General features: G+C 40.9%; 4 protein-coding genes and 1 long non-coding RNA gene across 9 annotated transcripts in view; 1 reads left to right on the forward strand and 4 right to left on the reverse strand.

The window, feature by feature from the left end:
• Positions 1-773: 773 nt before the first annotated feature.
• uqcrq (ubiquinol-cytochrome c reductase, complex III subunit VII) lies at positions 774-3,973 on the reverse strand. 2 transcript variants are annotated; one of them, XM_019869763.1, is made up of 3 exons: positions 3,870-3,973; positions 2,969-3,156; positions 774-955 (listed from the first exon to the last, which is right to left on the reverse strand). In XM_019869763.1, exons 2-3 carry the CDS (start codon positions 3,120-3,122, stop codon positions 861-863), a joined length of 249 nt encoding a protein of 82 aa, XP_019725322.1. In that variant the 5' UTR covers positions 3,123-3,156; positions 3,870-3,973; the 3' UTR covers positions 774-860. The 2 variants fall into 2 exon arrangements, with proteins under 2 accessions (XP_019725322.1, XP_019725323.1); XM_019869764.1 differs by lacking the exon at positions 3,870-3,973 and adding an exon at positions 3,832-3,855.
• A 798-nt stretch (positions 3,974-4,771) lies between these two features.
• Positions 4,772-8,171, reverse strand: gdf9 (growth differentiation factor 9). The gene is made up of 2 exons (XM_019869740.1): positions 7,646-8,171; positions 4,772-6,424 (listed from the first exon to the last, which is right to left on the reverse strand). The coding sequence occupies exons 1-2, from the start codon at positions 8,007-8,009 to the stop codon at positions 5,526-5,528; spliced, it is 1,263 nt and encodes a 420-aa protein (XP_019725299.1). The 5' UTR covers positions 8,010-8,171; the 3' UTR covers positions 4,772-5,525.
• A 1,134-nt stretch (positions 8,172-9,305) lies between these two features.
• The window catches only part of LOC109515768 (uncharacterized), a 13,255-nt gene continuing 7,755 nt past the window's right edge, over positions 9,306-14,805 (reverse strand). The window contains exon 3 of the long non-coding RNA XR_002168248.1: positions 9,306-9,316. This is a non-coding gene — a long non-coding RNA (uncharacterized LOC109515768). The remainder of the gene's footprint in view (positions 9,317-14,805) is intronic.
• sowahab (sosondowah ankyrin repeat domain family member Ab) lies at positions 10,444-12,817 on the reverse strand. The gene is made up of 2 exons (XM_019869744.1): positions 11,535-12,817; positions 10,444-11,479 (listed from the first exon to the last, which is right to left on the reverse strand). Exon 1 carries the CDS (start codon positions 12,679-12,681, stop codon positions 11,557-11,559), a length of 1,125 nt encoding a protein of 374 aa, XP_019725303.1. The 5' UTR covers positions 12,682-12,817; the 3' UTR covers positions 10,444-11,479; positions 11,535-11,556.
• The window catches only part of LOC109515748 (septin-8-A-like), a 10,007-nt gene continuing 9,063 nt past the window's right edge, over positions 13,862-14,805 (forward strand). Inside the window, exon 1 of one of the 4 annotated variants that reach the window (XM_019869735.1) lies at positions 13,862-14,058. In XM_019869735.1, coding sequence (XP_019725294.1) covers positions 14,005-14,058 — 54 coding nt within the window. In that variant the 5' untranslated portion in view covers positions 13,862-14,004. Of the gene's footprint in view, positions 14,059-14,171; positions 14,461-14,805 lie in introns of those variants that run through there. The other 3 variants (XM_019869737.1, XM_019869736.1, XM_019869734.1) reach the window with 3 other exon arrangements.

Here is a 14,805-nt window from a genome sequence, read left to right on the forward strand (position 1 = left end):
ATAGGAAGCGACTGCGACACCTACAGGGAAAAAATAATAGCGAAGGGAAGCAGCCTTGCCGTCATGTACATACAGTTCCCCCTCCTTAAGTATGGGAACGGCAAGGTCAGTTCCTTTGCTGTTGTATACTGAAGATGTTTAGATTTCAGATCAAAAGATGAATGTGAGTCAGGACTTTAAAAGTCCAGTTTTTATTTCATAGTATTTACATAAAAATGTGTTAAACAACTCAGGACAGACCAGTGCCATCCAGTTTTTAAGCGAGTTAAAGTATTGGAACAGAAATTATGAGACTTTGTAATATATTTAGACTATACTTTGGTAGAAGTTAATCTCGGTCTCATCAGTCGATAAAACTTTGTTCCAAAACGTTTGTGGTTTACTGCTGTACTTCTTTGCCAAATTCAATCTGACCTTCCCAGTCTTTTTGCTGTCGTTTGCATCTTGTGGTGTGTATGGCCTGTGTATTTCTTCTCTCAAAGTCTTCTCACAATGGCTTGTAATAACTTCACCCGCGCCCTGTGGAGGTTGGCACTGATGTCACTTAATGTCATCTTTGGGTGTTTCCTCACAGCTCACAATGTTTCTGTCATCAACTGCTATTGATACCCTTGGCAACCTGTTCAATGTCTGTTGCACAAAGAACATACTGCAAACAAAATTGACTTGACTTAACGCTTCCACGCATCACAAACACAGAGCGCCTAAGTATTACTATACCTCCCAATATAGGTATGCCATGAGCTCAACGTGAACAATCAACACAGTCTGAATTGATTTCACATAAATATTTTTTCATCTTTATTGGTGAAACAGAAGCGGCATTTAACATCAGAAGAAGCCTTGGAGCTGGCGAAAATTTATTCTTCGTTTTCGTAGTCAGCTGGATTCTTCCTCTTGCTCTGCTTGTGAACACTGTTGCCCCATGAGTAGGTCAGGTACATGAGGGTCATTGCTGTAATTGAACATATGCACCGGGATATGGAATTTTAGTGCAGTTTTTGTGTCAGGCTGCAATTAACAACAATACTTTGTCACAGTAACATCAATAGAAACGTCATTTAAAACAACAATTTGTCTTCCAAGCAAAAAAAAAAAAAAAAAAAAAAATTGAATCATGAAATTTTGTATTAAGATTATACTTCAAATTATGACTTGTGATGACACGAAGAGTAGAAAATGTGCAATAAGAATTAAAAATATTGCCATTAGGTTTTTTTTCCTGTCAAATATGACAGTGAACTCCGGCTATATTGCGGGACAGCATTTGCGCCCCCACTATATTGCAGGTTATTAAGCAATCGTTTCTGGGTTTTTACAGGTCTTTATTCTTCACAGATGAGCCTGAAGTTAGAGTTCGAGAATAGTTCGAGATTGTGCTCCGCTGGATTCCACTGGAAAAGATGCAGGAAAATTTAAGAGTATATTTTTCTCCTTTCTTTCAAAATGTTGCTGCTATAAATTGTGAATTTCTCCATTGTGAGACAAATAAAGAAGATATTATATGGTCTGGTTAAATAGGTTGGTGTTTAATTCTACAATGTTTAATTGTGGCAGTTTTACAGTTAAGTGTCAGTTTTCCAGTAAATTCCAACTAGGATTGACAAACACCTTGAAGCAAGCACGCTTGGCTATTCAGGGTGTACTGTATTCACACCTGAAAAGTCCTTTGGTTCGCTTGTTTGGTGCGGACCAAAAGCGGACCTTTTTATTTATTTTATGTTTGATGCAGTTTATATTCACACTGCACTTTTTGGAAGTGAACTATATTCTGTAAACACATCAACATGTGTGACAATCGGCGCTCTCATTGAACAGAAATGACGAGGGCCACACCGAAAGCACAAAACCAGAAATTGAGGAAGACATCCAATTCTGACATGTTACATTCTTGCTCTGTGTGTTTCTGCTGTTATTAGAATTGCAAAATAAAGAGCAGCTCATTCAATGTACGCTTTATGACGCTATGTTTCAAAATTTTGAAACAGCGTGAGCGAATGCCTGCAGTAACCTGCAGGAGCAGGTGCTCGACGTGCTTTGCCTCACAGCATGCTGGTAGCAGCGCGGCTAGAGAAAAGACAAAGGTTCATGTATGATCTACATTCACTACGAGCTAACATTTCCCATGATGCCGGGCTTGTTAAGACCACTCATATCCTGTATTTGGTGCAGATTGGCAGTGGTTTGTATTCAGACATGTAGCGAACCCGACAATGTGTTAGGAAGCTTCTTACCACGACCACCTCAAAAAGTGGGTCTCGGTCTGGTTGTTTGGTCCGCACCAGGATTCATTTGTGTGTATTCACACCTGCATAAGAGGTCCGGACCAGCATGGTAAACGAACCCTGGTCCATTCAAAGTGGACGAAGCAGTCTGGGTGTGAATACACCCTTAGATAACCGTCCAAGCGAGTCTTCATTTTGTTTTTTTAATGCCATATTACACGACAGTCTCCTTTCTTGATACCTAGTTCATGTGAGAACAGGTGATAGTGAATACCTCAGTGTATTTTAAGTTTTTGTGAATCTTTCTGAATTTAATCATGTATCATATGTGTGAGAGAACTATGTTTTTATATGGTTATAAGATATTGTGGATGGGTTTGGAATCCCTTTCACGACCGCATTCTGTCAGAATATTATGCCACTCGCAAACTAGCTTGTAACTCCTAAATGTCATACAACTACATATATGAATTATAAAACACTTCTGGGCCATGAATTACAAAAACAGATCAATGGTAAAAAGCAAGTACGGCTGTAACTTAGGGTCTTCTTGTTCTGTGTCATGATTCGCCTGTCACTCCTCAGACTAGGTCTTTGTGCTGATCTGTAACCTCAAAATGAATGTCAAGGCCATCATAAACAGAGGACTCTTAGTATAAGTGTTTAAGTGTTTTTTTTCAAATATCCAGTAATATATACTATTATGTTAAAAACACTGAAAAGTGTAGACAAAAGATACTCACGGGGCGCAACTTTGAAGAAAGATGATGTGAACCTTCTCCAAACGTTGGGAATTCCCTTGGAGAAATAATTGGCGAATGCCTTCTGCTCAAAGGGGGACAGACTGTATGTGATGACATGCCTGACCCTGGCCAAATTTCCAAAGTGGCGGCCCATGTTGATCTGAATGCCAACCAAAGGGGTCGACGAGCTGCGAAGGAGACAAGGCTAGAATTTGAGGATATGATTTCAATGTGAACACAAGAACAGAAGGAATCTAAAATATATTAGTCCTAAAAGAAGCTAATTCATGCAATGAAGTAATTATACAAACTCCAAAACCATTTAGTTTGGGACATAGTGTAAAATGTGTTGCTGGCATCAAATTGAAAATTTGTGAACATTTGCAAAAAATAACATCTGTTTGAACATTAAATATATTGTCTTTGTTGCGGATTCAATTGAATATAGGTTGAAAAGGATTAGCAAATCATTGAATTGTGTTTTCATCTACATTTTACACAACGCTCCAACTTCAATGGAATTGTAAATACGTTTGTACTCGCACAAGAAAAAAACCCATCACATTCCATCATCGTGACATGAGCGAGTTCTCTGACACAAAATGTGTCAATACAGTAACGAGCAAACTTTAAGACCGTTTTTGAAGCAATTCATCCGTATAGCGCAGAATGATTGGGAAAAAACATAGCAACCACGCACGATAAAGTGTGACCATTAGCCTCGGTGCCCGGGCAAAAGTACAATCATTAGACCTTGAACCATGTTCTCTAATAGCGTTAAAGGAAGCGACTCACACGCAGACAAGTAGCTTTTTAATCTGGTGATCAGTGTTATTCTAGATTTCCATCGAACACAAACTCACAAAAACTGTCGTATTAATGCGATGACATTGAGGCTTACCGCTTTCCTGGTCGTCTTTTGCTAACAACTCTCTCCTGTTCTTCCTGTTTGACTTTATGTAGACGGAGCACAATATGGAATGCTTTACTGCCCTCTTCCGGCTTGGAAGCCAAAGACTCGCTCGCAAGATCACTGCAGTACAGTATTCAAGTGGATTACAGTAATGTACTGCCGGGGTGGAGGTACAGTAGTGTTTTGTTCCTCTTTAATTTAGTTTTTTTTCTATTTTATGGAATTATTTTTCTGTTCTTGTGCTACCTTTTCTGATTTATTCCATCTTCTCTCTTATTTGGGAGCTTTTTTAATGCAACATGTATCCATTGCTCATATCTCCAACTAATCCTGGACAAACGCGACTACATCAAGCCGATCTGAATGAACCTCGCAGTGTCTTAAACTCTAAATATCTAAATAAGACTTATGAACTCTGAAAAGGAACAAACGTGTATATTGTTATTGGCCTCGGTGGTATTCCAAAAAACAGAAAAAAGTTCTGAAAAACAGGTGTAAAAAAAAAAATAGAAAAATCCTGAATAAAAAAATTGGGAAAAAAAATCTTAAACATCGAATCACGAAAAAAATGAATTCAGAAAAACAATACTCCCAAACAAAGAGATTCCCCCAAATCCACAAAAAAATCCCACCTCCCCCAAAACAAAAAAAAACTTGGGGGGGGAAGGAAGGAAAGTACAAGCAGAAAAAAAAATGCTCAAAACACCGAAAGAATTATTAAAAAATAATAAAAATTACCCATACACAAAAAGGTGAATGTAATATGCTTGCTGACTGCACACTGTCTAAAAAAATATATATTTTAGCATGAACGCAATATTCCTATCATTTATTTGCCCCCCAAAAAACTAACAAAAAAAATCTTGAAACCAAATTGATGCATGCTGTTATTTATTTCCCAATTCTTCAGAGAATGTCAACATTTTCATCAGTTTGAATATCCAGAAGCTGAACACAGACACACAGTGAATTCACATAATTTGCATATACACACATGCCATGCATGTAGTCACATTTAACCAGTACAAACTCATAGGTATGCAGTCACTTAGTGACCAGAAGACAAATACACACGGACACCTTGAAAGCTTTCATTCTGGACATTGTGAAGACAGCCACCATTTAAGATGACTGTCTGTAATGCTCAGGAATAAAACAATATGTAAAAGGTTTAAGATTTTGTGACAGATTTTTCCTTTTTTTTGTTATTTTTGGTCCAGAACAGGGCAAATTAATTCTTACTGTGTTAAATTAAACAAAAATGACAGCCCACCCACACAAAATAAGTTAACAAAAACTAAGGTTAAAAAAAAAAAAAAAAATTATATTCTTTACTAAACATTTTTTCCCCATCAAGTGTTTCATATCAGTACCCTATTGCAAAGAGGAAACACTGGATGAATTGTCATCCTTTCTAATAAGGCATCAACAAAAAAAAACATTGCTTAACTTACTTTCCCAATGTTAAAATACATTGTTGAAGTAAACACACCTGCTCTAGAACAAACATCTTCTATGCACAATGATTTTAACCACTGATGAAATCACAGAGCCTGGTCAGAACATCTTTGAATATTGCGGCAAAAGGTTGCGGTAATGTTATCATTTTGAAACCGATGAGAATGCGGGGTTTATTTGTTGGTTTTAGCGGCAGGTGCACCTAGTGGCCACCATGTCTTCAAACTCCTTGTAAACGTACGAACCGTCCTCTTCCAAGATCATGACGCTCAGGGGGCTGTAATGGAAAGGAATGCACGATGGCCTCGGCACAGAGGAGTCGAGCTTCTCATATATGATGTTTTGTACCATAGTGTGGACGGGTGAGCCATAGATGAAGCCAACTGTCCGCGGGCAGATGCCTCTACAGTACCTCGGGTTATATTTGGGGGGGAAAACGATCCAGTGATCAAGTTTGAGCTGGCTGAACCGCACTCTGAAATCATACAAGGCACAGTAACTTGTTGGGAATTCCGAGCTCGAAAGAAGCTCTGGCAAGTGGCTGTCCAGGCTTTTATCACCTCGTTTGGTTTTTGCGGATGCCCTCCTTCTCCGCCTCTTGGCTCGAAGCACTCGATGGGCTTTGAAAATCCTCTGTTTGTTACGCGCGTTTGCAGAGGTGGATGGCAACATCTGGTGTGACACTTTGCTATCGTCATGAAGGTAAAGCAGCAGCGGGGGGGACCCAACACTGATTTCCAAATGGCCTTTGAGTCCAGTGTTTTCGGCTTGTTTCTCGTCGGGGCAGATGACACTGATGTGCAGGTGGACATTGAGTTTGGGGAATTTTGAAGGCGGCAGAAGCAGTGGAGTGACGTCAACTTCCACCCAGTTCCCTCTTCCAAGGCCATCGGCGGCGGAAGTGACGTTTACAGCTTGGCGGACGCCGGGACACAGGGGACATTTGTTTGAGTGCTCATGCTCCTTGATGCTCAAGAAGCACACAGACTTTATGTGGGCTGAACTATATAGCAGCGTTGCCTTGGTGAGCTGCTCTTTTTGTCGGACTTGATCAAGACTGTAGGACAGATCGAGTGTGAAACTCTCTGCAAGAAAATAGGGGAGAGCAACATCACAGTGTTAAAATTACTGTTTACCAGTACAAGCACTCATCAATACTAAGTGATATCACTTGTTCTTTTGATTACATGCCGGTATTTAAAAAAAAAAAAAAAAAAACTTTATACAGATAATTTTCAAGACAAAAGGAAGAGCGGTCACCCTGCAATACAGAATCCAGGCCAAACTAAATTACAGCAGTTTGAATTGAGGATTTGTAATTACCGGTAATTATCAATTGCAAAATAGAACTGACAACATTAGGAGTTTTAGTCTTTGTTCAAAATAAATTGAAGTCCATAACTGTTACGCATGACACTATGAAGTTGGCAAGTGTATACTACACCCAAGTCAAAGCTCTGTGGTGCCTGGACTGCATTCAGAAGAAAAAAAAATAGACCATATCAATATACTGACTAATATAAAACAATTCTATTTTCCCCTCAGTCGATGAAAGCGGGTAAATATGTAAAAATAAGTAAATATGCTACTTTTAACTTTTACTTGAGTCATATTTTAAAGTAAATGAACTCCCGTGAGTAAAATTTCTGCTATTCTGCATGGGTTATGTCAGAGAAAGGAATTGACAAACGTTTGATGAATGTAGCATTTATCCTGAGAGCATGTTTGAACGTACTTGCAGGATAAATACTACACATGTAACAAATTCCAATAATGCCATGGGGTATTGACTTGTGCATTAAAAAAAGCAGTTTTTTGCATTTGGCCTACATTATACCAGTATGTTCAAAAAGTTAACACTGTTAATTTATAATGTTACGGTTTTAGTATGTCTGCAGTGCAGGATTTACATACAACATTTTTTCCTATAATGCCACGGGCTATTGATTGACAACATACCCTATGGTCCAGTGGAAAAAACATACTTAAATGATTTATAATTATACCAACACGAATACGTTCAAAAATTAGGTTAAAAAAAAGCTTATTCTTAATTTTCTGGTTTAATTGTGGCTGCAGTGCATGATTTACGTTCTGCATTTTTTTTTAGCCCATAATGCATACGCATTGTGAGAAAATGCTACGTTTGTAGCATTTAGCCTCCAAGTACGTACAAAATAAGTTTACTCCACATTCCCAGCTCCACGCTTCCATACTGTAAAACTGTCATATTAGAGGTCGTCCCCCCCACACTATACCGCTGGTGTTGTGGTTGCTTTCATGGTGCACAATGCAGTTCTACTCACCTTTAGCGCTTTTGGCAAAACATTGCTCTTGCGGTTTGATCAGTCTGACAACGTTGTAGCGTGCGCTTGCTTCGAACCCATCCTGCGCTGTGGACATTCTCTTGAACGCAGTGTCCGTCAAATACTTGATGTACTTCTGCTCAGGTTTGATTTTTTTCACGGAGGCCGGGTTCCACCTGGAGCCTCCGTGCTCAGACAGAGCTTTGAGCAACGGGGAGAAGATGGTGCCATAGGCGTATGGGCTCAAGTCGCTCCAGGAGTCCGTGCGGCTCACGGACGATCGAGCCGGCGGCGGGCGGCTGCTACTGACCAGAAGCAGGAACAGCACAGCTCGAAAACAACGAAGAGCAACTGACGTCAACATTTGCTATTTATACGTCCAAAACAAACAAGGGGAACCGGCCCGAAAACTCCAAGCAAAATCGCCACAGTGAAGCTGCAACGGTGCGCACGTGGCGCTGCTGATCAACAAGTGCAGGTGTTGCCAATTAACTGTCACGCCTATGACGTCATCAGGTGTGGCCACGGGCGCAATTTCAGCAGCTTTAGTTTTAGATTTTCATTCTTTAAATATACATTTAATAGCTCTAATATTTTTAGTTTTAATTGATTCAGGATATACAATGAAACGAATATATATTGATCAATTAAAATGTTTAATTTTTGTTCCATTTCTGCTAAAGTGCTTATGTAATGTTATGTTGTCGTTTGATATAATACAATAAACCCCTGCAAATTTTCCCCAAGAACAAAAAGAATAAATATTTTTTCAAATCCGCAAATAGAAGGTGACGACGCAAAGGCATAACTGACAGGGGTGCCCATTACGATGATCGCAATCGACCAGTAGATCAAGGACTGGTCCTACGTCGATCCGAGGTGTGTCGAGGAGAAAAAGCAAACAAACAAAAACATTTCTGTCTCTGTGTAATATATTTTTTGTGTTAATGCACACCACACCCTAATCATTCTATCAGTCTCACTTTCACAAAAAGTATTTTAAAAATAAAATAAAATAGAGCAGGTAATCTTGAACCTACGGTGACGTGTGATGCGTCACCGGAAGTTGTGAGTGCTCAGCAGTCTGCAGTTGCAGCGGGTGATCAGAGTTGTTGCGCTATATCTTTTATCCTTATCATTATTGTCATTCAGAGTTTGTTATGTACAATTCACCAAGGGGACAGGCAAAGTATGGGAATCTGGAGGGCCGAGAGAAGCATTTTAAAACGGTACGCGTGAGCTACGATCGTGAACAGGCTGCCGAAGTGCGTCGCATGCCTTAGCGTCAGGCCATTGCTCATCAAGGCATGCGTGTGTGCGTGCGTGCGTGCGTATGTGCGCGTGCGTGGTAACGGGTCGATCGCGGGAGGTTGGTCGATCGAAAAGTAGATCTTCGGTCAAAAAAGTTTGGGCACCCCTGTGCTAGTATGTAGCGGTCCACTGTCATTGTTTTGTGGCCAACTTGTGGCATTTTGCTGTCAAGTAACTATGATTAAGTGAGTTGAGGAGCTTCATTAAGACAAAAGTAGTGCTTTGTTGCCATCTTGTGGCAAAAGCTTTTGGGATGGGGGGCATTACTTATGCATCGATTGCTCTCTATTCATGACAGGGCGTCAATCATTCAATCGAAATGTATTGTGCTTTTCATAAATGACTATGTCACTCAAAGTGCTTCACATTGTTAAAAATGACAACGCCCATCAACCCCCCCCCCCACACACACATGATCTTTATACAGTATGTAAGAGCAAATGTTTGATCTGTGTTGATGATCTCATGTGATAAAGACTAACTTTACTGAAATGTACCTGGTTTGTCCCGTAATTTGACATCAAAACAGAATACGCGCAGCCTTAAAGAAAATTAGTGTTCAGCAACAAATTGACCTGTGACCAGGATGTTCCAGAAAGTTACCATGAGGTGTCCATGTTGATCAAAGAATTTTTTTTTATGGTGGTGATTGGCACAATTTATTTTTACAAGTATCATTTTGTATTGGGTCAGTTCCAAGTCAAACTGTGACAAGACTGGAACATCTTGAACATCTTTTCTTGAACAATTAATCAGATACATTTCAATGGAAATATGTCACTCGTGTCCAAGCAATAACCCAATGACAGCTCTGGAGGCTCCATCCTACTCCTCTGCCAGAGAATGGAGCCCATGCTCCTGTATCCATGACAACCGCATGCCCACTAAGAAAATGATCTGATCTACCTAACCAACCCCACCTGTACAAGTCCACTCAAAAGGCAATTGCATTTTCAAAGGATTACACTTCCATGGTGAAAACATCATAAAATATTACAGAAGGTTTATATTGACTCAACATTGAGATAGGAAAAAGGTAAGAATAAAATCATAAATAAACGCATTCCAAAAACACATACAAGAGCTTGCTTGCTCCAAGTGCTGAATTTCACATTTGTAATTTAGCTTAATCATGTTTAAGCGATCTAAAGTGTGACTACAAATGCACAGTAAGAGAGAACCATAATCAAACATGGAACGTCCTCTGGGTTTTGTCTTGCATACAAATGAGCCAAATGGATGAAAGCACAATTGTCCAGCCACTCTAATCAGTGGGGAAATAATAGTTCCGCTTCAACATTTTCATTTGTCAAAAGATTGGGCCTTTTGTTCCGTGTTGACATCCCAAGTGTGAGTAACACATGAAGTACACAGAAAAATGACAAGGAAAATAAGTTGTAACTGCCAGATAATAGTACTGCAACAGACATTGCTATGTACAGTTTGTTGACGTGTTGTTTTGGTCATCCAGTACACTACACAGAAAGTGTAAACTAGTAGAATTTTATAGTGTACTACAAGTACTAGCCCACAATTGTCACCTAGTGCACCAGTTTATCTCATTAGTAACATGTCCTACGAGTATAGGGCAGTTTTCCTACTAAAGGCCTTCTCAAACTATACAACTTTTTTTGTTGTTCACAACGGTCGCGTTGTGAGATTACTCGAAAAATATCGTTCTGCGTCTTGGACGTGGTGAGACGTCACACTACACTTCCATCAAGGATCAGTTCAGCAGTGCAGGTCTCTCGGGGGGCAGGACAACTTGCGGTCAAAGTGATGTCGACAGAGGCATTATGTGCATGTGTTCTCTGCTCAGGAAAGGCAAAAAAATAAAAAAAGAGACTATGGACCCATTTCTGGGGAGAGGGAGGTATGGACTGTCTCTTTTCCCAAAAGAACTTGAGGTAACAAATTTTATTTAATGACACCACGTTATACCAATCGACTCTCAGCTTTGCAGTTAGCAAATGTAGCATGAAATGTTAGGTATACTTTCCAATATTTCCCCTTTTGTTCAAGTCACTTTTTAAATATGTACATTGTGATTGTGTGCCCGACGTCCAGTCTCTCATCATAAGTACGAGGTGGCTGTCTTCCTATTGGTCAATGCAGAAGAATCAATCAAAAGACGTGGTCGTGAAGCGTCTCAGATGCCAGATGACCAATCGATGAGTATGTCACACTACATGGGCTACGATACATCAAGACACGACACGACATTTGTCTACAAGTTTGTCGGCTGAAAATCGGGCTACATTCGTCTCGTCTGAGGTCGGCATAACGAAGACAAAGATTGCACTACACACAAAAAAATCTCGAGTGGTTTTCCCAACTCACTCGCTGGGTAGTGTGTAGTAGAACCTCGGTCTGGATATTTTGTGTGTCTAATTTCATGAATCCCTGACTGTGGATAGTTTGACAAAAATGACTTCTCAGTTACGGAGGTGTTAAAATGTCAGGGCTGATTTTTAGTGCCAGAACCAGTCCAGTCCAGTCCACCCCTGGCTCTGACTAGTTTTTACACACAAAAAAACCCAAAAACAAATAAATCATATGCACGCTCTGAATACGGTACATAACCAATCTGCTAACTATCACTAGTTGTGCGTGACTGATGTTGCATACTTCTGTTTCCTGTGAGGCTGGAACAGCTTGCTGATCGTGTTGAGACCTTTCGGTTGCTCCCGGTAATCCTCGTCATCTGGTTTGTCCCAGTATTTAGATTGCCGCACACCTCCCACGAGGGCTCTGACCTCCTCTGACACACCCGCACCCAGGTAATGGCGAGCCTTCTTGCCGTCGTTGTCCCTCTCGTCGACACTCGCTCCATAATGCTGCACCAGTAGCAGCATGACATTCGTGTGACCGTGTATGGCGGCGATATGAAGGGGTGTGTAGCCCCCGTGGGCTTTGCTATTGACGTTAATGTGTGCCCCTCTCCTCCGGGTGATGTCCATCAGTTTTTGGACCATCTCGCCATTACCGTCCTTGGCGGCCCAGTGCAGTGCCGTGAAACCTGACATGAAGTCCTTTTTATGGGCCAGGTGGGCGTCCTGCAGGAGCATGGCGTGGGCGTGCCCCCATAGCCCGGAGGCGCATTTCACCAGCCACTCATGAGCCAGAGGGTCAAGGGGTACCGACCCACAGCATTCGGTTTCGTCAGGCTGCGTCTTGACCGGGTCATCCGCGTGACTGTTTCTCCAACTTTGCAAGGCTCTGTCTTCTTTGCAAACTGGAAAATGAGTTTGTGTTGTAGATTGTGGGTTCTCGTAATTAGGAGGAGAGGCGACTGCTACGACGGAAAACACAGCACCTGATGATCTGCTGCCAACTTGATCTCTACAAATGTTCAATACTTTGAGAGCAGTGTCTGACTTACTTCTTTGCAAATTCATGTGCGACGGGTAGCACGCATTGTTACGATTCTCCAAGTCCGGATGGCCGATTTGCAAAGTCGAGTTTGAAGAGGGCAAAGTCTCGTGCAGCATATCTTTCACAAAGTCCTGGTACCGCTTCTTGACCGCCACAAACTTCACCCCGTCCGTCTGGCGAACAACGGCCACGCTGTTGACCAACTTCTTGAACAGCTCCCTATTGTGATGCTTTTCTGCGGGCGAGCCGCCGTGGATGAGAGCGCCGAAGTGGCCGAGCAGCTCGGCGTTCCTCACTTTGCCCCCTCGTTCCAGTAAAAAAGACAAAACTGAGTCTTGGGTCAATGCCATCGCGTTGTAGTCCGGTTGCGGGGCGAGGAAAAATAAAGTCTCAGTGTAGGCAGGGATTATCTCCTCCGGATTTGTGTGCTTGAACAACCTGCCGCTTCCGGGGCGCTCTGGCCCCCCTCCCTTCGCTCGCCACTTTTTTTTTATTTTTTTTATGGTGACACCCCTAGTTGCATGATAAATACTTTCACAAAAACAAACGACCAACAGTCATTTTAAAAAATAAATTTATACCTAGAATTACTGCAACTTGCTCTCTAAAGAGAGTCAAAACAAGATCATCAATCTGTGTGGATTTCTGTCATTGAAAAGGCTGACTGTCGTATTTATTTCTTCGTGAAAGTCTTTTAATGATATATTTTCTTCATCATAATCAGAATAACAATACGAAATGTGCTTTATAACAGTTTTAAATTTTGTTTTTAATTGTATTGATTGAAGAGATGTATTTTTGTCTTGCACCATGACTAAAGCCTGCATATTTATCCCATAATAATTTGGGAGAAGACTAACAAGTAAATTGGATGAGAATTTGATGATATCACAAGTGACGAGAGTCATAATTACCCCCAAAGCTACATTAATGAAACATGAACCATATGAAGATGTGATCAAAATTAAAATAAATAGGAAAAAAATCTTTAGGAATAGAATATAATAACACTATAAATGAAAACATTCAAGTATTCAGACTTTCATTTTGGCGATCAAGACATAAATAGACACCAGTAAATACATATGATTCATAGCCGATAAATCTATGTTCATCCTTTTTTTTAGTACTGTATATCCGGTGGATATACATATTTGAATTGAATAGATAACTTCGAGGCTTGGTACCTTTCAGCCCCAAAATACCCGTAGAGAACACAAAAAAAAAATGTTGTCATCCTCAACTAGTTTTGATAAAATACAATAAAAATATTATTTGGACACATAAAACATAACTACTATGAACGACTGGTAGCACGTCGGCCTCACAGTGCAGAGGTGCAGGGTTTGATTCCGGCCCCGGCCTTCCTGCGTGAAGTGCATTCCAAAAACACACACGGCAGGTTAATGGAACACCATAAATTGCCCCTACGTGTGAATGTGATCATGTACGGTTGTCTTTTTGAACCACATCTCGTTTGCCATGGTAACAGCTACACCCAGAGGCCCTGACTGGTAAAACAGTTTGGAATTACAGCACTCCACGCTAAACAACCTCCACTGTGCACGCTGCACTGGGCTGGTGCACCAGTGGAAGGACGGCTGTCATGTCCTCCAGTACTCACGGGGTGTTGCCTCCAAGTGGCCACATTTAAACAGCAGCGTGCGTCTGTGATGAGGAGGGAGACACTTGTGACCATGGCGGCCAGCGGGGTGGACGTTTTTGCTGTGAGTAGGACCATCTATCATGCTTATTGAGTTTTCTCACTCGAGTGTCGTACATGAACAGATGGGGGCGTTTTGAGAATGAGCAATGACTCGGTGAAAAATTCGGATTTGCTTCTGCGGCTGCACTTAAAGAAATGATGCACTGTCGTTTGAAAATAGGAGACATCTTTTTTTTTTGCGTGCATAAATCCGGTCCGTGCTGCACACTGCTTTTGGACCTAGCATGCATACTGGAATGCGCCAAGAGGAACTCCTCGTTTGAATGAAACACGGGACAGCATGCGGCGACGCAGTTAAGAGGATAAATGGCAGCATAGTCAAATGACTTGCTTGAACATTGAGCAATGCTCTGCGACTTTTCCACCGTTGGAGCACTTATTCCATCCATATCATCGACTTCAGGTCTTTGTAATAACAGCGCTTGTCCTCACTGCTTAGACAATTTAGCACATTAGTGTGATGTTATTTCCACTGCTAGTGGGACTTTTGGCCACTACTGTACTGTGTAATTAAACTTTACTAATAAACGAGTAGTATAGGCCAAACAAGAAGACAATGATATCTATCTATCTATCTATCTATCTATCTATCTATCTATCTATCTATCTATCTATCTATCTATCTATCTATCTATCTATCTATCTATCTATCTATCTATCTATCTATCTATCTATCTATCTATCTATCTATCTATCTATCTATCTATCTATCTATCTATCTATCTATCTATCTATCTATCTATCTATC

Source organism: Hippocampus comes, unplaced genomic scaffold (genome assembly GCF_001891065.2).
Source record: "Hippocampus comes isolate QL1 unplaced genomic scaffold, H_comes_QL1_v1.1 scaffold9, whole genome shotgun sequence".
NCBI lineage: Eukaryota > Metazoa > Chordata > Actinopteri > Syngnathiformes > Syngnathidae > Hippocampus > Hippocampus comes.

Bases quoted from the DNA above. Each gene is read 5' to 3' on its own strand.
- uqcrq (XM_019869763.1), bottom strand. From the start codon at position 3,122: ATGGGCCGCCACTTTGGAAATTTGGCCAGGGTCAGGCATGTCATCACA. The intron at 956-2,968 runs GTGAGTATCTTT...GTTCAATTACAG, and splicing joins TTTCTTCAAAGTTGCGCCCC to CAATGACCCTCATGTACCTG.
- gdf9 (XM_019869740.1), bottom strand. From the start codon at position 8,009: ATGTTGACGTCAGTTGCTCTTCGTTGTTTTCGAGCTGTGCTGTTCCTG. The intron at 6,425-7,645 runs GTGAGTAGAACT...ATTTTCTTGCAG, and splicing joins TTTTGCCAAAAGCGCTAAAG to AGAGTTTCACACTCGATCTG.
- sowahab (XM_019869744.1), bottom strand. From the start codon at position 12,681: ATGGCATTGACCCAAGACTCAGTTTTGTCTTTTTTACTGGAACGAGGG.